Here is a 22,362-nt window from a genome sequence, read left to right as displayed (position 1 = left end):
TTGCAGTAGCAGCTCTTACCTTCTTTTACAGCCTCTTTGTCTAGTGATTCAAGCAGCTCACTTCGTTTGGCCTGGTTTCCTGCTAGAGCAAAGGCATAGGCCAATAATGCCTTGGTATAGACAAGACTTCCTTGGGCCTCTGAAGTAGACTCCCAGGCCCTTTCCAGGCAGAATAGGGCACCGCGGACAACTGGGTGCTATAAAGAAGATGGACCTTAAGATAGAACCAGGCTAATGAACTGCCTCCAGGGTAACCCTAGATTCAATGCCCCGAAGTGCCTGTGCAACATCACAGTCTGACCAGAGGGTAATTTTCTTTGCAGCTTCCCAAAGGATCTGTCATCCTTTATGCTCTAGTGAAATATACTAATATTAAATAACATGAAAATCACAACTCATTTTCCTCAGACATTCATAGTTCCATGAGTTTTATTCCTTACATTTGTGAGGGAGGTCCAGGGAGTGTGGTAGTACATACAGTGACAGGCAGTGGCTTCTCCAGCAGAGCAATGGTGATGTAGGCAGAGAGCGTCACCTCATCGTCTACCCCACCCTGTAAGGATCAGAGGCAGAGACACTCAAACACTCCAGTATTCATCAGCCAGAATCAGCTAACTCTATTTTCCCCTTGGCCATCTCCACTAGAAAGCATCTTTCCTTGGGCAGTATTATTGATTTTTCCCCTTCTTCCTTCACCCTAAAATTCTTAAATCTGTCCCAAATCACTTTCCCTCACTTCTATTAATGTATTGGAGCTTTGGGGGCATGCTATTTTCTTTCAATACAAACAACTAATTTATTGCTAGGTTTCAGAAGCTTTAGAGTCTACTTTCCTTCTCAGAGCTATGTCACCAGGACTTGAGGAATCAATAGGAGCATCGTAGCTCCTACATGTCACTGTCCTCAGGGCCCAGAACAAATTTAAAGGCATCACCTTAATAGCATTGTTTAACAATGATCCAGAACGCTGGAAACAACCATTTTCCTTTTGCTTCTGTGAGAGCCAGGTAAGGGAGTTCATGATGTGCGAGTCCTCCACAAAGATGTATGACTGGGCTTGAGCGAAGGACTTGAATACAAATGCAGTGAGCCTGTCCAGCAAGGAAGAGGTGGAGACCTGAGGACCATCTCACTTTTAAAGCTCACTGTGTGCAGTTGCCTCCAGGTAGCTTCACAGTTCCGTGGAGAAAATTGGTGGCAAAATGATACTTGAATACTGAATATACTCTTATTTGTCCAGCAAACTTCTGAATCTGTTTTAAAATGTCTCAACTTGATGGGTTTCTCCAGAGTCGATACTTTTCACTTTTTTTTCTCATAAAATGTTTGTGAAACGTGGTGCCTTCCCACCACCAAAATTGCCATTTTCTGAATGATTTTACTACATCACAGTCTCTTTCTGTCCTTCCCCTCCTCTCCTCCCTTAATGTAGAAGCTTTTTCCTCTGTCATTTCACATTATGACATTTTCTGCCTTCTATTTCCGTTTTGGGGGATCCTTACTTTACTGCTATTTACTATACTGTCAGAACAGTGAGCTTTCATAGATGAAATGGTGAGATCCTCCACTAGTGATGACACACATAGGAGTTTTTAAAGGATAACAAAATGGGCAGAAGACCTAAATAGACATTTCCCCAAAGAAGATAAACTGATTGACAACAAACACATGAAAGAATGCTCAACATCACTAATAATTAGAGAAATGTAAATCAAAACTACAATGAGTTATCACCTCACACCGGTCAGAATGGCCATCATCAAAATATCTACAAACAATAAATGCTGGAGAGGGTGTAGAGAAAAGGGAACCCTCTTGCACTGTTGGGAGGAATGTAAATTGATACAGCCACTATGGAGAACAGCATGGAGGTTCCTTAAAAAGCGACAAATAGAACTACCATACAACGCAGCTATCCCACTACTGGGCATATACCCTGAGAAAACCGTAATTCAAAGAGAATCATGTACCACATTGTTCATTGCAGCTTTATTTACAATAGCCAGGACATGGAAGCAACCTAAGTGCCCATCGACAGATAAATGCATAAAGAAGATGTGGCACATATATACAATGGAATATTACTCAGCCATAAAAAGAAACGAAATTGAGTTATTCGTAGTGAGGTGGATGGACCTAGAGTCTGTCATACAGAGTGAAGTAAGTCAGAAAGAGAAAAACAAATACCATATGCTAACACATATATATGGAATCTAAAAAAAAAAAAAGGCTCTGAAGAACCTAGGGGCAGGACAGGAATAAAGATGCAGACGTAGAGAATGGACCTGGGGACACAGGGAGTGGGAAGGGTAAGCTGGGATGAAGTGAGAGAGTGGCATGGACATATATACACTACCAAATGTAAAATAGATTGCTAGTGGGAAGCAGCCTCATAGCACAGGGAGATCAGCTCCATGCTTTGTGACCACCTAGAGGGGTAGGATAGGGAGGGTGGGAGGGAGACTCAAGAGGGAGGAGATATGGGGATATATGTACATGTATAGTTGATTCACTTTGTTATAAAGCAGAAACGAACACACCATTGTAAAGCAATTATACTCCAATTAAGAAAAAAAAAAGGATAACAAATTTCTATGCATGAACTCCAGGTATCAGAGAATAGCTATTTCCAGAATTCTGAAATACTGTGGATCTACAGAGAACATATGGAAATAATTATCTTACCAAGTGTTCCCCTGACTTCGACTATGATGATCCCCAAAGGTGCTGTAAGAACCATCTCTGTGCTTATAATTCAACTGTCTTTGGTAACCTGAAGAGGAAGTTTGCATAGATTTATGAAATAGCAGAGACATTGGAGAATGAATCAGGGTTTTCCTCAAAACTGGTTGAGGTGTCACAGGGAAACTACTATGTTACTACGAAGTCTCCAAGACTTGATGATACCATCGAATTTCCTGGTTGTATAGTGGGACAACTTGTTGGATATCACAGCAACAATAATTATTAAATCTTAATCAAAGGGATGTTGACTTGAGTTCACTGGAGGAGATATTTAGGGAATCAGTTAATGTTTTTCCTTTTGGGGTAATCTCTCACCACTGATGAGGTGGCTGATGGCTGTGGACTTGATCTTCTTTGTCAGCAGCCCTGTCTCATTCAGATAGTTCAGAACATAGATGTTAGGGGCAAAAAGGACCATATTCTGCTCTCCACAACCATAGGGCATCTGGAGAAGATTCTGAAGATTTTGCATTGCAGAGCCTAGTATATCACCTGGGGAATGAAAGATATTAAAAAAAAACAGAGGAACTCAGAGCTGATTTATGTTGGGATAAGAAGATAGATTACTAACTAAGTGAGAAGTCAAATCATATATAAAGGGGTGGAAAAGAAAGCATAAGAGGTGAAGGAAAACAAGAAATAGAAAGGAAAGAGAAATGAGGGAACAATAAAGTAGATAGTTCAAGGACGGAAAAAACAGGAAAAAATCTGAATGGTAGGATACATCTTTCTGATGAGCCACAAATCTGGTAAAAAACAATTATTTTTCAATCTATTAGGAAGCATCACTACCTAGCCAGTCTCTTGAAGATGAGGGCACAAAGAGATGGCCCTTTTTACTTTTTAGAGTGTGTCAAGGTATAAGATGTAGCACAACATCTATTCAACAGTGCAGTCCTTAGCTTGGTGTTCTTTCTCTCAATCCAACGCCTAGACTCAGACAGTTCATTAGTAAGGGATGGTGAGGCCCCATGCACTAGAATTATGGGGATGGACAACTGCTTCTTTCGGGCTGGGAGACTCACCCAAAACTGAATGTGTTGCCCTGGCAGAGCCTTCAACCACATTTGAAGGAAGTTTTAGTGACAACTTTTCAGGTTCTCCGGTTTCTAATGAAACAAGACAAATATATATAAGGGAGGGAAAAATGAGAGAAACGTTCTAGATTTATTTGAATTTTTTTCATCTATATGATCAAGATCCAACATCTCATTTCTCTTGGTCATTATATAATCTCTTTGATGCAATCCAAGTTTCTCCTAAAGCCACAATTCATCTCACAGTGAAGTTCACATTAATCATATATATTTGTGTTAAATTTCTATAGATTTCCTTATAAGTGTATACCTTATGTTATATTTATTTCTTTCTCTTCATTGTTTATGTTAATTTCTACTATAGTTGTGGTTGTAAAAAAATCATATTCACTCCATAAATATGTATTAAGTGTGTACCATAATCTGTATTATGTACCAGATTCCGTTTTAAGTGCAATGATATAGCAATTTGCAAAAGAAATTTCCCGACATCCTAGAGTTTTCATTTTGATGGGAGTAATAAAATAACAAATAAATATTTAGTGTGATAGATACCGGTAAGTTCTATAGAAAAAAATGAAGCAGATTAAGTGCTTATATGGGTGAGCTAGTGAGGCAAGGCAAATCAGGAAGTACAGGGTGTGGGGAGAAGGTTCCCAATGATAAAGCTCATTGATTAAAAAATCATAGGTGACTGACAGTAAGTAAGTCAGGGAGTAAAATTTATAGATATCTAGGGGAAGAGACTTGCAGGAAGAAGGAACAAAATGTGAAAAGACTCCAGAGATGAGAGCATGCTGGGTGTGTTCTAAAATCAGATTAGAGGAGCAGGGTGAGTAGGGGAGAGGGTAACAGGATATGAAGTCATGAGGATAGAAAGGCTTTGTAGGTGATGCTGGAGACATAGTCTTTAACTTTGAGGGATATGGGAGACTCGTGGAAAACTTTGAACAAAGGAGGGACATGATCTGAAATATGCTTTAAATGATCCCTCTTGTTGTATAGGAACAGGGGGAGATGACCAGGAGTCCAGTTAGGAGGGGACTGAGTTGGTCCAAGAGAGAAAGGTCTAGAGTAAGAGTGGACATGATGAAAAGTGGACAGATTTCAGATATATTTAAAGGTTCAACCAGCTAGATTTGGGAATGGATTGGGTGTGGAGTAGAAGAGAAAGGACATAATAATGGATGACTCCAAAATTTTTTATCTCCAGCAAGTAGAAGAATGGAATTTCCATCATCTGAGATGGAGAAAATTGTAGGAGGAGCAGGCTTATGGGGACTAAGCAGAGGTTCAGTTTTGAACATGCTAGTTTTGAGATACCTCTTAGACCTCCAGGCTTAGAAATGCAGATGATAAGTGAGCAGCTGAATACATGAGTCTGAGTTTAGGAAAGAGGTGTGGACCAAAGATGTATATTTTGTGGTCTCTGGTACAAAGTTGTTATTGAAGTTCTGTGACTAGATGAGATTATCAGGGGATACTTATATAGAGAAGACAAGAGATCTGTAGACTAAGTGCTGTTCTCTAGATGATTTTAGATAGTGCAGAGTTGAATATTTTAATACTAATTTTTTAATGACTGTGTGAATATTTAAATGGTAGTTTTAAGTGTAATAGAAAAAGATTGGTTTTCTGTATATGTTAATGACCTAAAGTTCTTCTTAAAATAACTTGTTTAAATAAAAACATGAGTACACTTCAACTATTAACAGAATAACCAATAGTACTAGTGCCACAAAGATATTTCAATAGTTTGAAAATTGTGTTGGAAGAAGTTTGGGAAGCACAGGCGTATTTGGAAGGAATCCTGTCCTATGGTCATCAGCTTTAGTCTTCATTATTAGGTGAGTCTCTTAACTTCTCTATGTCTTTATCAGGAAAAGATTGTTCTCCATCAAATGTCCTTTGATTTGCACATGGGATAGTATACTTGTTTCCTCTTTTTCCCCCAGAGGAAACATGCCCCAAAGAGCATTTCACAACTATATACTTTGGCAAGTGGCTTAACAAAAGAATTTTATCTATTTTTTGACACTTACCTGAAGCACAAAGAAGTGTGTTGAAAGTTTCCTCCTTTTCTATTCCTTCAGGCTTTGTATTGAAAGAAAAAAAATCAAAAAGAAAAGTGATAGTGAATGTAGATAGTGATAGAGAAAAAGCAATCACTTTAGGAGAAAAACTGTTAGTGAAAACTTGAGTTGTGGACATATTCATATTCTTGGGAATGAAATGTCACTGTCGCATACCTATTAGATAATGTGATTTACATAATAAGGCCTCTGAGGCTCAGAGAAAGTAGACTCGCATACCTCAACAAATAAGGACTTGACTACAGTGTCCTTCTGTCCAGGTGCTGGGACGTGGGGCACCTCATTGTCACACAGTTCCTGAGACTGCAGGGCTTCTGCAGTAGCTGTGAAATTCACCTTTCCTGGGGAATAAGATTCTTAAGGAGTTAAACAGTGATTCTATATTGAATGGTTTCTTCTTTTTAAGCCTCTCCAACATTTATAACGGTTTTCTTTCAATCGATCATTGTCAAAGGAGGAGAAAAAAACATGCATCTGAGTGAGAATGGAAAGCAAATCATTACAACATAAGAAGTAGGATTTGTGAACAACTTTACCACTCACCCAGTGACTTTGGGGTAACAGCCCAGGACACAGTTTTCTGCTTATTTCCACAGACACAGTGAGATTCTTCATTCTTTTCTACTGGGATGGCCAAGAAGGCAGGAGAGACCTCCAGCTGCACGCTGACCTGTCCCCCATTCCCACCCACAAATTTGAGAAGGAACACAGGGAAAAGGTCAGTAACAGGGGGAAGAAGCTTAAAGGGACAATGCATACTAATTGAGAGGCTTTGAGAAACTGTTCAAACAAGGTAAATCCTGTCAAATATTTTGTAGTTTAGATGTTTGCCATTAGGACTTTGAAAAACTGTCAGGAATCAGGATAAATACTCAGGATTTAGGCTTGTGCCAACACAAGGGAGAGATATTTTCTTTAGTTAGAGTGAAAAAATAATCAGGGGGAAGTAATATCTGAATTTAGGAATACACAAATAATGCAGAGTCCTGAATAAATATAACCTTACCACCTCAGACCTGTTGGGGAGCTTTGTTCTTAGTACTTATTCCATTCTAAAATTAGGCTACATCATGTTCAATTATGACTTACTAGGAGATTACCTGGGAAATCTAGGTAATGAACGGTGATTTTGTTCCTTCCTTCTACTTTTGCTTACGTCGAGAAGTGCCCTTACCCGAATGCAATGGGACACATAGCTGAATGCAGTGGCTTTGAGTGTGAAGGCTTCTCCTCGAACCACAGAGTAGGGAAGAGTGAGTTCCAGGAAGAAGGGCTGGAAGGTTGTAAGAGAGATGGTGGGGGAGAGGCCAAGCCCTGCTGTTCCAGACAAGCAGAGTGCGCCAGCCTTCCACTCCGTGATGGTGTCAGGGACCTTCACTGCCAACTCACTTCTACCCGATATGCTAGGGACGGGAAAAAGAGGAGGAGAGTCAATGAGTCCCCTTTAGCAAGCACCACAGCTGATCCTAGAGCATGAAAACTTAGTGTGCTAAATGTTAAACTTGATATAAGGTTTGGTGTTCATAATGAGGTCTCTGAAAGTTTTTTTTTTTTCTTTTTAGGGTCGAGGGTAGCTTCCTACTTTCTGTTATTTTAAGTATCTCAGGACCAAATTAGAAAAAGAAGATTGCATTGTTTAGCTATGAGATAAATGAACTGTGAATCTAAATAACTACCAGAAAAGAGCGGAGCAGAACGGAAAGGATCAGGAACCAATGATCACACCAGAATTATAGAGGAGGATTCAAATCCTTTTATGAACTCAATTCTGGGCAACACACAACTTACTCGAGTGCCACCAAGTCCCAGATCCAGGTCTCAGGGAAATACTTCCGGACTGTCTCTTTCACTTCCACAGCTGGAGGGTTTTCTCTCCCTACCATTGGATAAGCTATCCCTGCATTTCCACGTGCTAGAGCAGAGACTTCTGGGCCCATTGGACCCAATTGACCTGTCGAGAGAAAACACACAGGGCCCAACATAGGCCTCAATTTTATCAATTTCTTACAGCTGCCTTATTTATCAAGTAGAATAAGATCATATGCTCAGGGAATGTTTATTATTAGAACAATTTAACCTACCGGCTTCTTACTTCGTTCACTCATCTATGTGTCCTATTGGAAGGCTAAATCCTATTGCTTCATCAAATGGTTTAAAGGTAACTGTATTTTTCTCTAGAAGTGAAAACAAATGTAGCTCTCCCTAAGCTGAGTTTTCAACTGGTGAAGGCAAAAATAAAGAGTAATTTAAAACAACAAATACTGCTTATACCCTGACGGGATGATCATGTGTTCTCCATTTGCAGTGAGAATCAAACAAGAGGAACTGATAGTAGCTACAGCAAGAGGATTTCAGGAATTTTTTTTAACAGTTAATAAGATATGAAGACATAAACAATGATACAGTAAAGTATGGGTTATAGACAACAGAGACTCAATAAAGGACAGAAAATAAACTTTAGATTGGCCAGAAAAGACTCTACAAAGCAGAACTTAAGAAGACCATGAAAGGATGAGAATCACAGGGGAATGAAGAAGGCATTCCAAGGAAACAGCTACACATGTATGTACACAGAGGTCAGAAGCAATGCTCCAAAGGGATAACAAAAAACCCCTCAGGAGTAGAATGTCTATCTCGGGGCAGGGTGGGGGCATTTAACATAGCTGAGTAAATAGCAGGTGTACTTATATAATAAAACACCATGAAGGTTAGGACAAATAAGTTAGATCTGTTAAGGAGGCAGGAGTTAGGTTGATTTTTAAAAGTGATAAAAGCAACTATACTCCAATAAAAATTAATTTTTTAAAAAACTGACCTGCCAGAGACCAGAAGACATATAAAGATAGTATGTATAAATATATAAATATAAACATACATAAAATAATAGCATTGAACATGCTCTTTTAAAACCTTAAATATGATGACCTATGAATTCTGGAAGTAGCGATTATGTCTGAGAAATAAATGACATGACAGAAGCAATGTTGAAGGGTGATGCAGCTTTCACGGTATAGAGGCTGGATTGAAGTGGAGAAAGATGGAAGGCAAGGAAGGTAAATTATAGTGGCTTTTTAGTACTTTGGTTATGAAACAATGAAGGACAGGACTAAGATGATGTAACTGAACAGGAAACGGAAAGAATGGAGAGGTGACGAATACCAAATGTAAAATTTGTCTAGAGTGTTACAGAATATCTGTGATAAGAATGTAATGATGGTAGTTTGTTTTCAGGTTTTTCTGGATCATTCCACCTACATGTTTTCACTTAAGATTGAAAAGAAATACAGTTGGTATTAAGGGGGATGTGAAAATAAAGTAATAATAATGTTTTTTAGTTTTTTTTAACCAAAAAACACTGTTATATGGAATCATGATTATATTTTTTTTAATTTATGCTCATGATACCTCAGTGACTTTGGTGTTGTCATTCTGACTTTCAACTGAGCCTCAAAAATGTTAAATGAGTCTGCAAAATTTTTTTTTTTTTGCCACACCACGTGGCATGTGGGATCCTTAGCTCCCCAACCAGAGATCGAACCTGTGTCCCCTTCAGTGGAAGAGTCTTAATCACTGGACAGCCAGGAAAGTCCCTGAGTCTGCAAATTTTCAAAGTTATATGTGTCATACCAGATAAAGGTATGATGAAAACTTGTTTTTTTTTTACTACACGAATTTGTTTCTGTGGAGGGAATATTCTTATTCATTCCTCTACTTTCATAACTTTACTCTTTGTCTTCCTAGGCAAATAATTTCTTCTGTATTAAATGTGTTTAATTTATTTTTTAAAAACACTTTATACCACCAAATTTCTTATTACAAAATGGATTAGTAGCCATCCCAGCATGCCTCTAGACACTTCTCTAGGCCTGTTAGCAGCAGAAAAGAAAACAGTCAGAGCTAGAACCTTTTCAACTTTTCCTCTTTTCTAGGTGTACCTGAGACACACAAAGAGACTAAGTATATTCACCAAAAGCTGAATTATTCTGTTTTGTTCAATATGTCAAAATCACTCTGATTTCCATAAAAGAATATGACAGCGGCAAACAATATCTATATAATCCTTCACATTTCTCAGCATCCCTTGCAGGTAGGGCAATGAGATATATGCCACTTCCACTGCTGGCCATAAAAGTCATGTGCAAATCTATTCCTTCTTCCCCGTGGTGGTAACCTTGAAAGGCACATTGGAGATGGAGTCACAAGATGAAAGCCCAATGAACCTCCCTGACAATGACTGGTCAGGAGGTGTTCTGAACAGCTACTGGACTCACAAGCAGTGTTTGTGAAAGGAAAAAATAAACTGTTATATACTTAGCCTCTGAGACGTGGGGGTTTGTTTGTTACTGCAATATAATGTATCTTATCCTGACTAATTTAGGTATTGAAGCCACAGTGGGTAAAGAGGATTTAAAGTACCAAGACTATTGAAGACTATAACAGAAAAGTATTTGATTTGGATGAGAGACAGAGAGAGAGAGAGAGGGAAAGAAATAATAATGGCTTAAAAATTATTTTTTCTGGGGAAAAGTATTATATGAAGAAAATTTACCGAGAAGTTGCTGCGGAGTTACAACATTCAGTACTTTAAAAAATGGCTTTTTATCCCAACCCAACGCAGCAAAGCATCACTTTTCTTCTATTATTTTAGCAGATAAATAATTCTCACCCTTACCTCCTGCATAGATCATAGATGCTCCTGGATATGGCTGAAGCAGCTGACAAAAATGTGGCTTGTGGATTTTTGAGTTGGTAAAAATATTTAATCCTACAGACTGGAAGAAAAATAATTATTAAAGCATACTGGCAATCCAGTCTGGAGACTAGAATATTTCCTTACGTTTGTATTATACTCTTACTATTATTATACATATAGCTCATAGGATCATCATGAAAATTCCAAACAATGGAGAAGAGAGGTATTTTATAAGTATGAAAATGGGGTCAAAGAAAGTCCAGATCATCCAGTTAGTGAATGGGAGCTGGGATTAGGATCCACTTCTGATTCCTATTTCTGAATTTTGTCTCCTATGTGCTGATGCCTCTTTAATTATCTTTTGCCTCCAAGAAACTTGAGTATTTTAATTTTGGATGTTTTTCTTTCCTTCCTTCCCCCCGCCCCCAAACCAAACATTAACTTTGTGGCAGACAGTAATTTTTTGTTTCTTTTCCATTGAACTTGTAGGGCTGCATATTGGAGATTTTTCTTTCTAAATAGATTTATTTATTTATTTATTTATTTTTGGCTGCAATGGGTCTTTGTTGCTGTGCGCAGACTTTCTCTAGTTGCAGAGAGCGGGGGCTACTCTTTGTTGCGGTGCGTGGGCTTCTCATTGCAGTGGCTTCTCTTGTTGTGGAGCACAGGCTCTAGGCGTGCAGGCTTCAGTAGTTGTGGCACATGGGCTTAGTTGCTCCGTGGCATGTGGTATCTTCCCCTACCAGGGCTCGAACCCGTGTCTGCTGTGTTGACAGGCTGTGCCACTATGCCACCAGGGAAGTCCTGGGGATTTTTCTTCACAGTCAGTACACTTTGTTTTGTTTATGTTTATTGGAAAATATTGTTTTGTTTATGTTTTATTGGAAAATATTCCTTTGCCTGAATATCTATGTTCAACTCATCCCTTTTGTGATTTATCCTTTCCTTTTTTCTTTCTCACTGTCTTTTAAGTATCTTGAATCTCTGCATGCAAAACACAATCGCAGATGTTCACAGTAGCCTGATTCCTAGAGCCCCCCTGTTCCAAGCTTCCTCTTTCTTTGATATTAGTCACAAATACTACTTGCTGTCCTATCTCAGAGTACTTGGGAAACTGTGGGACACTGAAGCACAGTTGTCAGTGGTGGCAGTGATATGGAATGGGGAGAAAGAAGTCAGAAAGAAATGTTTAAAGATGCTGCAGTTAGCTAATAAACCGAGTCTTGTTTTTCTCCCTCTACCACCGTCTGATTTATGATTCTGGAGGCTCCAGAAGAGGGAGGTTTAAATTGTTCTCAGCTAAGCTGCAGACCTCATCAGCTAAGCTGATGTATGCTTTCCTCAAGGTATAATGAGAGTTTTCAGTCATTTTTGGTAGAGATAAGATTTAATCTCACAACCTGGATAAACTTCCTTTTCATAACTCTGCCTGATTAAAGATACACATTTGAGCTAACGTACCTAAGGCAAGCTAACGTTTCTACTCCAAGTTTTGTAAATCTTTTCTTTATGAACAGCTACTTTCAGTTTTCCTGAAATTTTACTGCACTGAAGGTGTTGGCTGAAGTAATGTACTTTGTGAATTTAGTCATTTACTCAATCATTTATTTTTGTGAAAATGACTATTATAATGGCTGCCAATAGGGTACTCACCTTTCCAAGGCTGTCAGAGGCGCTATGGGAAATATTTTGTTTTTCTCACATATTGGAATCTCTGAGAATCACTGAGAGGGGAATATGACAGTGATAACTAGTTTTGGGATCAACTTGGTTAAAGTTGTGACCCTAAAAGTATACCCCTTGCTGTTTAAAATGCCAGAGAAATTCATGATTGACTCTCTGTGTGTATACAAAGTTCTCTATGCCTCTGAGATTTCAATATTTTTCTGTTAATCACAGGTTTTCTTTTTGGTGAATGAGAGGAAGATCAGATTTTAGAGCTTAGAAATCTATTTGTTCTCCATCTTAACAAAGACTTAGAAATCAAATTTGGTTATGTTTTTAGGAAGAAGAATTACCTCAAAGATACTGTAAACATCATCATCACTCAGGACCTGCTTTGGTGTGTAAATGATTCCATTGTGAGTTATATCTTCTGCATTGATGCATTCTTCCCCATCTTCATTCATGGGACCTCCATATCTAACACTAAGGACGCTCTTTACTGGTAGCAAATCATAGACCTGCAAAATAGAGAGAACAAAGGAAAAACTCTTATTTTATTTTATTTTATTTTGAGTGTGATAATGTTCAATCTGGAGTTTAAGAGATCACGGTGCTTATTTAACACTCCCATACCAACATTATAAAAAGTGACACAGAAATCATGGGGAGATATTAAGGGTTATGGATCCTAATGCTCTTCTTGTACAAAAGAAATTAATACATAAGATATCAAATTAATTGATCAAAGACTCACAGCGCATTTTGGCTGAGTAAGTATAAAACTCAAGTCTCTTTGTCTCCCAGCCCAAACGCCTACTTTTAAAAGAAAGCAAAAATGTGGACAGTACAGAGAAACATCATGAAAGAATAAAAGTCTTCATACCCATCACCCAGTAACAACCTCTGTAAATACTTAATTCATTCCCTTTTCCCATTTTATATGATTAAGTTCTTACCAAGTTTTTTTTTTTAAGTCTACTATTTTAAGACCAATTTTAACTTGGAAAAAAACTAGGTACAGGGGTAACCTAGAAATAAATCCATTCCAGTTCAGTTTTCACCCAGAGCCTAGCATAAGGCTACCTGCTCAGTCATATAGTGTTCATTAAACACACAGTGACTCCATGCGGACCTGCTGTCATCTCTTATCTAAGCTACTACAATAGCCTCCTAACTGTTTTCATTCTTGCTCCCATACTCTGAGTGGCAAACAAGATCTTCTTACCAAATAAATCTAAATCACTAAATCACTCTCCTGCTTAAAACTCCTCAGTGATTTACCACTACATTTGCTGTCAACTCCTAACTCCACTGCAAGCTCACAGTACTTGTCATGATCTTCTTTACTTTCCATCCCACCTACCACCTCTACCATCCTCTTCTCTCACCATTACGTATAAGGTCATTACCTTTTCCTCTTTGAACACTGCAGACTTATTCTGACCGCAAGACCTACAGGCACGCTGCTTTCATTCTTTGTAATGCCTGCCCCTACCCCCCATTATCTGACAATCTAAGAAGACACCACTAATGACTATATCAAAAATTGTTCAACTCTTTTCTTTAGCTCAACATCCTGTTTATTCCTTAAATGATACTTATCAAAATTTAGAACTATTATATGTTTATATGCTTTTGTTGCTTGCTTGTTTAATAACTCACAAGACTATACGTCTAAAATGGTCAAAGACCACATCTGATTGTTCACCATAAAAACTCCTATTCCTGGAGCAGTATCTATCCCGTAATCCAGACGCAGGGGATATTCGTTAAATAAATAAATGGACAATGAAGATTGTAAACTATTGGGCCTTTTTGGAAGTTCTTCATTATAAGAAACATCTTTAAAAGACAAGTTTGGTTGGAAACTCTCTTTTGTCCATACTTAAAACCAATGAGTAAGTGCCTGTTTTTTTAGAGAAGACTTAAAAACCTGGCATTTCACATACTATCTTGAATTGTGGTGTGTTAGACATGGCATTGAATAAAATTTGGTTCAAATCCCACCTTTCAAATATAATTTTGGGGCTTCCCTGGTGGCGCAGTGGTTGAGAGTGCGCCTGCCGATGCAGGGGACACGGGTTTGTGCCCCGGTCCGGGAAGATCCCACATGCCGCGGAGCGGCTGGGCCCGTGAGTCATGGCCGCTGAGCCTGCGCGTCCGGAGCCTGTGCTCCGCGGCGGGAGAGGCCCCAGCAGTGAGAGGCCCGTGTACCGTAAAAAAAAAAAAAAATATATATATATATATATATATATATATATATATATATATATATATATATAGTTTTGGCATGTTCTTTCTATAGTTGCTTAATTTATGCTGGCTGTGTTTTCTTCATTCATAAAATTAAGGTAATAATATCCACGTTAAGGAATTATTATTCATTTATTCGTTCATTAAAAATGTGTTGAGGGACTTCCCTGGTGGTCCAGTGGTTAGGACTCCACACTCTCACTACCGAGTGCGTGGGTTCAATCCCTGGTCAGGGAACTAGGATCCCGCAAGCCATGCAGTGTGGCCCTCCCCCACCGCCAAAAAACAAAAAAAAGAAATGTCTTTTACATGTAAGGACTGTGCTAGGCACAGGGAATGTAGTAGTGAACGAGACTGCTCACTCTTTGATATGTTATAGCAGAGAATGAAGTAAGATGATCTGTGTGAAGCACCCTGTGCAATGTCTTTTTTGGAACTGAATTGAATCCAAACTCATATGTGACTTACTACACTATGCCTGACACTGTGAAGAACTTGTCCTTTGCAGTTATAATTTCCAGCTTCCAAAAATGGTCATATCATGGGTGCATTTTCTGATATGCAAGACTGAAATGGGACTCACTGACTGAGGTGAGACCTCAGCTTCAGGCTTCATTAGCAGGACACTCTGGTCCACCGCACGGAGGGCACAGAGGGAGTAAGCAGCAGCTGTGACCTTCAGGTTGATATCTGAGGCTGGCAGTCCCCGGGCTGAAGAGAAGTTCAAATTTACCTGTAAAGAGGATATGATTATAGCCACACATTTTCTAATTGTTACAATCTTAAAACTCTCTCCTACCCCAGGGTAGGACTAGTCCTTTCCACACTTCCTTTCTCTTCATCCATGTTAGAGAAGGGTTAAGAGGTGAAGCTGCCTGACGACTACCAGTTAACCATCTCTGGAATAAACTGGAAATGTGGTTCGATTAACTCAGGTTTCCCACTCTCTTTATAACCAGTGAAATATAAATTGATGTTGATCACAGTAAAAGAGAATCTTGAGTGGGAATTGGAATGCACACGCTAACAAAGATACATACCTATCTCCATGCAGTGTTTTTGTGATGAATGTGTGCAGTTTGCACGGGGCTGTGAAAAATCCTATTCCACCTCTAAGACCAGCCAACGAAGTCTCCTTCAGTTGGCCCTCTTAATCACCTGGCATTCTATAGCGGTGTAGTACTGTTTATCAGGATCAGAAATTTACTCATTAATTTAAAAAACTAAACATCTAATATGCATCCTAAGAGTTAATTCATTGACAATATTCAAAGGACTGTGAATAAAGAATGAGAACTACAAAATAATGAAAAATGTGTGCAATTTTTTTCAGAGTTTTGACTGGTTTGGCCAGTAGAAATTCATCGGTAAGTGAATCTATTGGTTCCTTATGTTTATGTTAGAATTTTTTGAGCAGAATCTTGAGTAAATTATAAAATAATTTGGAATTTAGTTACTGCAGTAGCATCCATTAAGCTTCCAGGTTCTTGAACTGAAAGCTGATTTGGACTGCAATGAAATAGTACATTCCGTTAAATAATATTTGACTTGGATTGCTGGATTTAACTATGATAATCTGCTATGTGGTCTATTGAATTAATGTAACACTTTGGATTCATGTATATCATAAGACATATATGAAAAAAATTAATTGATTTATCCTCAAGGTGCAGTAGTATTCATCTCTATAGTTCAATATATTATGAAAACACCGCTTTTGGAGAATTCTATTTTAAATATGTTTGTTTTTATTTTTAGAAAATTTAAGTTTATTAAAATATGTTTGTGAATGTCCATACCAAATGAACAAGTGAGTTTTTTGAGATTATAATCACTGAAAATACTCCTAACCAAGAAATGGATATGCTTGAAAATGTAACATGTTCTACTGATATGAGAACCAGAAAAGAACTTTAGGGCATATTTTGAGAGCCTGTACCTATCCATATTAATCAATGTTATCCTTAATGAATAATTATTTCCAGTTAGGAACAACAATTTAAACTGTTACATAGTATTTAATCTGTATAATAAACCTGTCATTATTAAAATAAGAAAGTGGTATATGGATGGTGAATAGAAAACAGGTTTCTTCTTTCCAACAAAGATCAAAAAATTATTTAAAGTATATTGGTTTAAAGAAACACAGGTCTCAGACAGACCTGGATCTTTCCTCACATTCTCAACCCACTTCTTACTCTGTTCATCATCCTGTCAGGATGTCTCACTTCTAGGGTCCTTAATTGTTAACTTTAGTAACTCTCTAACTTTTAAACACACAGTCAACTTTCTTCTGAATACTGCGAAAATCTTCATCTATATTTATCATAGCTTATCTCCATCTCTGATCAATGATAAGTGAAAAGATATTTGATGTGAAGTGATTGAATATAATATCCATGGACTTTTGATTCTATGTGGAAGTTTTATGATATGACACAGAAGCTGTCATATGTTTTTGCACCAGAGTGAAGCCACTGCTGGGATGAGTAAAGTGTGCTGAAAGCTGTGGCATAAGATGGGCATTCCAAGGTTTAACAAAAAACTAACTACCCATGATTAGCAATAAAGACATTGAAGCTTGAAGCAAAAGTCTCTTCTAGGTTTATATGAAACACACAGAACATCCAAACAGAACACAAATGATGCTATTGGACATCTGTCCAGGTTTAATAGCATTCTTTAGTAAGATGGAGTTGAAAATTTATTCAGAATCCACTGTGTATTTTCTTAGATCATTGTATGTTACAAAGGACAACCTAAATGTAATTCTCATTGCAGAAATGTTCACTTCCTGTAAATGCATATTGTTTTCATCTTCATAAAACTCATGTCAGAGTCCTTGTAGGTATATTTTAAAAAATATATCTGAAGTCTGTGGATCCTAGTTGATTGTTAATGTTAAGATTACCCAGAAAATTCTGTTGGGATAAAGCTTATTAATATCTCAGTAGGCTTCTCATTACAGCTATGCATTCTTTGGAAATATAAGAAGATCCCATATGCAACTTAGATTTTTATGCTATAGTCATTATTAGAGTGCCCAGGCTATGTTTCTCAAAATGGGATACACACATATACCCCTGTTCTGTTTCAAATTCAAAGTGAATTTAACTCACAATAAATTACTGATTTCTGCAGTAGTACATGGAGGCGTGTCAGGGGGATATGAGAGAATAAAACTGACATCACTGTGAAGCATCATTTTTAATTGAAAATTTGGGGAACAAACATTTCAAAATTAAAACTATTAAAGGTTAATTGTAGAATATATTTTGAATTCCACATGAATTTTCAGATAAAGCAAGAGAAAAAATTGTGCTAATGGCCACCTGCTTTGAACTACTCCTCTAGACCTCCCGGGGCTTAGCATCAATCTTTCCTTTAGAGGTCCTTTGGCAGAAAGTTTTAGGAGCACTACATGGCAGTTTTTAAATGTACATAAGGTCCTTATTTTCCATACTTCAAAAGGGGAGATGAAGAAAAGGACTGGACTTAAACAAAACACCCACCTTATTGGGAAAACAGTTTTCAATCTCGAGTTTCTCAGTATCTGCAATAACTTCTCCATTAGGTAAAATAGTATAAATAAGCAACTGGGCTGTAGGAGCAATGTCTGATTCCACTTGAAAGGAGAAGGAAAATACCCCTTTCACTGGAGAGTAAAGAAAGTTCAAGATCATAGATTAGGAAGAGGGAAGAGTTTCAATTTTATAAAGAAGAGGTTCTCAAATTATTTAACTTATTTACATTTGGAGCATATTGAAGTAAGACTTGCATTTATACCATTTTGTGTGCATTAGTATTCAATAAATATATGCTGAACTAATGACATTTTCCCTTAAAGATGTAGGTTAAATTGTTCATTTCTTCTGCGGAAGTAGAAAAGAACATTTAGTGAATGTCTCTATTTTTAAATTAAAAAAAAAGACGTTAAGAATTCAAGAGAGAAGAACTTTTAGACACCTTTAATGATCTCTATCTATGATCCAGTCAGCACAGTTCTTGTCATATGCATGAGGCCAAGTCAAAGAATGCAGCATAGTCTCTACCTTCAGGCCATTTAAAACACAGCCGAGATACAGGTACAAATAATCACATACAAAACAGTATGCCTCCGATTTTTATAAAAGAATTCAATGCATTTATCTTAGTGGTTACTTTCTGTGTGAATTACATAGTGTTTAATTCATGTATCTGCTTAATCTTCTCAAAAATGTTCTGTTTTATCTTTGTAGCATAAATTTCTTTAAAAACTATAGCCTTCCTGTATCTATAGAAGATCTGAGGGCAGCTTGTGGTGAAAATACACAAAAACAGCAGGGTCAAAATAAATTTGAAACAATGATACTGAAACCATATGAAATTGGACTTCTCAAGCAGGGTTAAACAGAGGCAGGAATAAATTTTATTAAGAAGCTATAACAGGGCTTCCCTGGTGGCTCAGTGGTTAAGAATCCACCTGCCAATTCAGGGAACATAGGTTCGAGCCCTGATCCCGGAAGATCCCACATGCCGCAGAGCAACTAAGCCTGTGCGCCACCACTACTGAGCCTGCGCTCTAGAGCCCATGAGGCACAACTACTGAAGCCCGCGCGCCTAGAGCCCGTGCTCCACAGTAAGAGAAGCCACCGCAATGAGAAGCCCGCACACCGCAATGAAGAGTAGCCCCCGCTCACCGCAACTAGAGAAAGACCATGCGCAGCAATGAAGAACCAATGCAGCCAAAAATAAATAAATAAATAAAAATAAAGTTCCCTTTAAAAAAAAAAAAAGCTATAACAGATGGTTAAACACTAGAGTGCTTAAATTTAACACTGAGTTTCCCAGAAATCAAAGACAAATGGAAAAGCAACCATTTACATAGTCATCATCAAATAAAATGAAGTGTATTTTTTCTTAGAGAGACACTTCCTTCTCCCCATTTCACCTCTCAAGATACTCAGTATACTATATAGAATTTAAACTCTATTACAGGAACTGATTTTGAAGAAATTGCCTTAGGAGGCAGTTTGATTTTTGATATGCTATTAGGAACAATCTTACCTGCTCTAGAAAAACCAATATAATGATCAATCCCATAAAAATCAATGATTAAATGGAGAATTAGAGGGACTGTCCATATTTGAGTGCCTGAATTCAATTTTTTTAAGCAATAAAAAACACTTTTAGCAAGAGAGATTTTACAATACATATTCTTTATTTTTTCTTGGAAGTATTGACTCACCTTGGGTGAATGGGCTTTTTGATCTTTCTAAATATGCTTTGTTAATAAATATTGCTTTAGTAAAATGATAGCCTATAACTATTCAAATGAACAGAAAAAAGGAAGCTGCTTATGAGATTTAGCCTGGGGACATGTAACAAATAAAGAGACTAAATGTACTTATCTTTTCATAATAGATTATTTCTTGAAAAGTTAGTTATTCTTCCTGGGATAACAGATATCAATGGATATTTATGATTCAAGAAAATCTAGAAGGAGAGTATGATCTAAAAGAGAGAGGCAGGAGTATAAGAGAGATTTGAAGATGGTGTGTTGTTGGCATTGAAGATGGAAGAAGAGGCCATAAACCAAGGAATGCAGGAGGTCTTTGTAAGATGGAAAAGGTGAGGAAACAAGTAACCTCCCAGAGTTCCGGAAGGAATGTAGTTCTGCTCACAACTTGATGTTAGCCTGTAAGACTTCTGATCTACAGAATTATAAGATGATAAATTTGTGTGGTTTTTAGCCAGAGAGCTTCCTACAGAAGCAATAGGAAACTAATACAAAAACATACAGAGTAAAATTTTTCTTTGGAGATTTTCTGCATTTTTCTATTATTTTCTGCATTTAAAAAATTTAATAAAATGAATATATTTTACTTTAGAAATAAAATTTACAATATAGAAATGCTATAAAAAAGTTCTAAATGGACTAAAATGAACCTAGTATCCTTCTTTTATCAGCTTCCTCAACTTTGGTTGATGGAAGAAAGCTGGTGACCATTTCCTCCAATGTAAGAAATAGCTTCATCTTGCTAAAACGTTTAGGATTTGACAATTTGAGAGAAAAAATAGGAAAATAGGAAAAAAAAAAAAAGGAAATCCTGGAAGTACTTACTCTCTCCTTGTTTAATGGACAACACATGGGCTCCTGACTGAGCGATGCTTCCTCTTGCTTTGATCTGAAGGCAGAGGGAAATACATGTATTATCATTTTAAAGGGTACTTATTAAACTTACTTAAACATATGTATAATACACAAATAAATAATAACTCGCTACTTCAACCCAGAAGTTGTTTTTGTTCACTAAATTTCTCTTTCAATATTTTCCTATACATAGAGTTTAAATAATAAATTTTACTTCAAACAACATACTTTAAATAAGAAACATAAAATTTTACAATGCTTTAGAATTGTACTTAATGTTACTACTTATCTTGAATATTAATATTTTAAATTTACATATTCTTTCAACAAATATTTTAAGCATCTATTATGTGCAAAGCAATATATAGTGAAGGCAGGTATAAAATATATGTAAGTATTCTCTATTGTTGCCTCTATTTAAAAAAAAAAAAACTATGTGCCAGGTACTGAACTAAATAATTTAGTTTTAAGATTTTTATTTAGTTTTGACTATAACTCTATGAAGTAAGTATAAATACTATCTTCAGTATTCAGATGAGATGATTGACATTTCTCTTTACAAATGAGATTAAGTAAATTACCTGAGGTCCCATAACTAGGAAGCAATAAAGCTAAGATTCTAACTTACTGTCAATTTTTTCACTTTTTTATAGAATTAAAAAAATACTATTTATAGTTAATGTTCCTACACAGAATTTCCTACACGTAAGTTTTTCTTCTTAAAAAGACTTACTTGGATAACTACCAGCTTTGAATATTTTAAATTTTTGTAGATCAATAGGTATACTGACCTGAAAAGGATCATATCAATTTATAATATGCCTGTCAATGTACTTTTCCCTGCAGTTACACCAGTTCTTGAACTTTGTAAATTATTTAGAACCTTTATAGGAATAAAATACTACTGCTTTATTCTTTTAATTTTCACTTCTCCAATTAATGTTAAATTGACATTTTTCCAGAAGATTGTTTATAATTTTTATTTCCTATTGGCTAAGTTCTTGATTTTTATCCTTCGCTTATTTATCTACTGGGTTCTAGGAAAAACAATCTTTTTTGTCTAACAAGGCATTTGTCTTAAGCTCTTTCCTCTTCCATTCAATAATTTTCCATTGGAACTCAGAAAAAAAAAAAAGTTTTTAAAAGTTTCAGTGGACACCAGAATATAAATGAAAAATTAAAGCATTAATTTGTTAGGAAACAACTTCTCTTCACTCATAAAAACATTATATTGATATAAAGAGCATTACTTAGATAGGAACTCTATCTTTTTAGGGTCTACATAATTAGGAAGCGCTACACTGGCCTTTATTCTTACCAAATAATAGAAGGTTAATTCTTTTTCATCATTCAGAATCTGTCCATTCAGGATGTAGTGTGCCCGAATCTCCTGGGTTTGCCCACAGGCAATGGTACCAGCCACAGGTTCAAGGTGAACATAACTCTTGCTTGGGGAAAAAATATGCTTTACAGTGTGCTGTGCTGGTGTGTGAAATTCTTCAAGCCACCAGTTATCAAAACAGAGTTTATTTTGCTTGTAAGTGACCTAATGGATAGAATAAAGGTCTTAAGTAGGTTATTTGTTATTAACATATATTATGTATATATTGGTCACTCTGTCATTTACTGAAGATTTTATTAAGAATCATGCTTACTTGGTTTCATTATAGGCTGCCTTCCCAAATAAAGCATAATCTCTAAAAACTTGCCCTTAAATTTATTTAAGTTTACACCATACTGATT

At 36.9% G+C, this 22,362-nt stretch overlaps 1 protein-coding gene across 1 annotated transcript in view; it reads right to left on the bottom strand.

Moving 5' to 3' along the window:
- LOC132598040 (pregnancy zone protein-like) overlaps positions 1-22,362 on the bottom strand; it is a 40,535-nt gene that overhangs the window by 4,482 nt on the left and 13,691 nt on the right. The window contains exons 12-28 of the mRNA XM_060306995.1: positions 21,938-22,165; positions 20,590-20,653; positions 17,999-18,141; positions 15,070-15,219; positions 12,587-12,751; positions 10,548-10,647; positions 7,664-7,826; positions 7,050-7,278; positions 6,419-6,545; positions 6,095-6,216; positions 5,825-5,876; positions 3,771-3,854; positions 3,061-3,237; positions 2,686-2,773; positions 935-1,091; positions 479-553; positions 20-197 (exon numbers count right to left, since the gene is read on the bottom strand). Coding sequence (XP_060162978.1) covers positions 20-197; positions 479-553; positions 935-1,091; positions 2,686-2,773; positions 3,061-3,237; positions 3,771-3,854; positions 5,825-5,876; positions 6,095-6,216; positions 6,419-6,545; positions 7,050-7,278; positions 7,664-7,826; positions 10,548-10,647; positions 12,587-12,751; positions 15,070-15,219; positions 17,999-18,141; positions 20,590-20,653; positions 21,938-22,165 — 2,302 coding nt within the window. The remainder of the gene's footprint in view (positions 1-19; positions 198-478; positions 554-934; positions 1,092-2,685; positions 2,774-3,060; positions 3,238-3,770; positions 3,855-5,824; positions 5,877-6,094; positions 6,217-6,418; positions 6,546-7,049; positions 7,279-7,663; positions 7,827-10,547; positions 10,648-12,586; positions 12,752-15,069; positions 15,220-17,998; positions 18,142-20,589; positions 20,654-21,937; positions 22,166-22,362) is intronic.

Source organism: Globicephala melas, chromosome 10 (genome assembly GCF_963455315.2).
Source record: "Globicephala melas chromosome 10, mGloMel1.2, whole genome shotgun sequence".
NCBI classification, from domain to species: Eukaryota; Metazoa; Chordata; class Mammalia; order Artiodactyla; family Delphinidae; genus Globicephala; species Globicephala melas.
The sequence above is the reverse complement of the archived record's forward strand: the minus strand, read 5'-3'. Positions and strand labels throughout refer to the sequence as shown.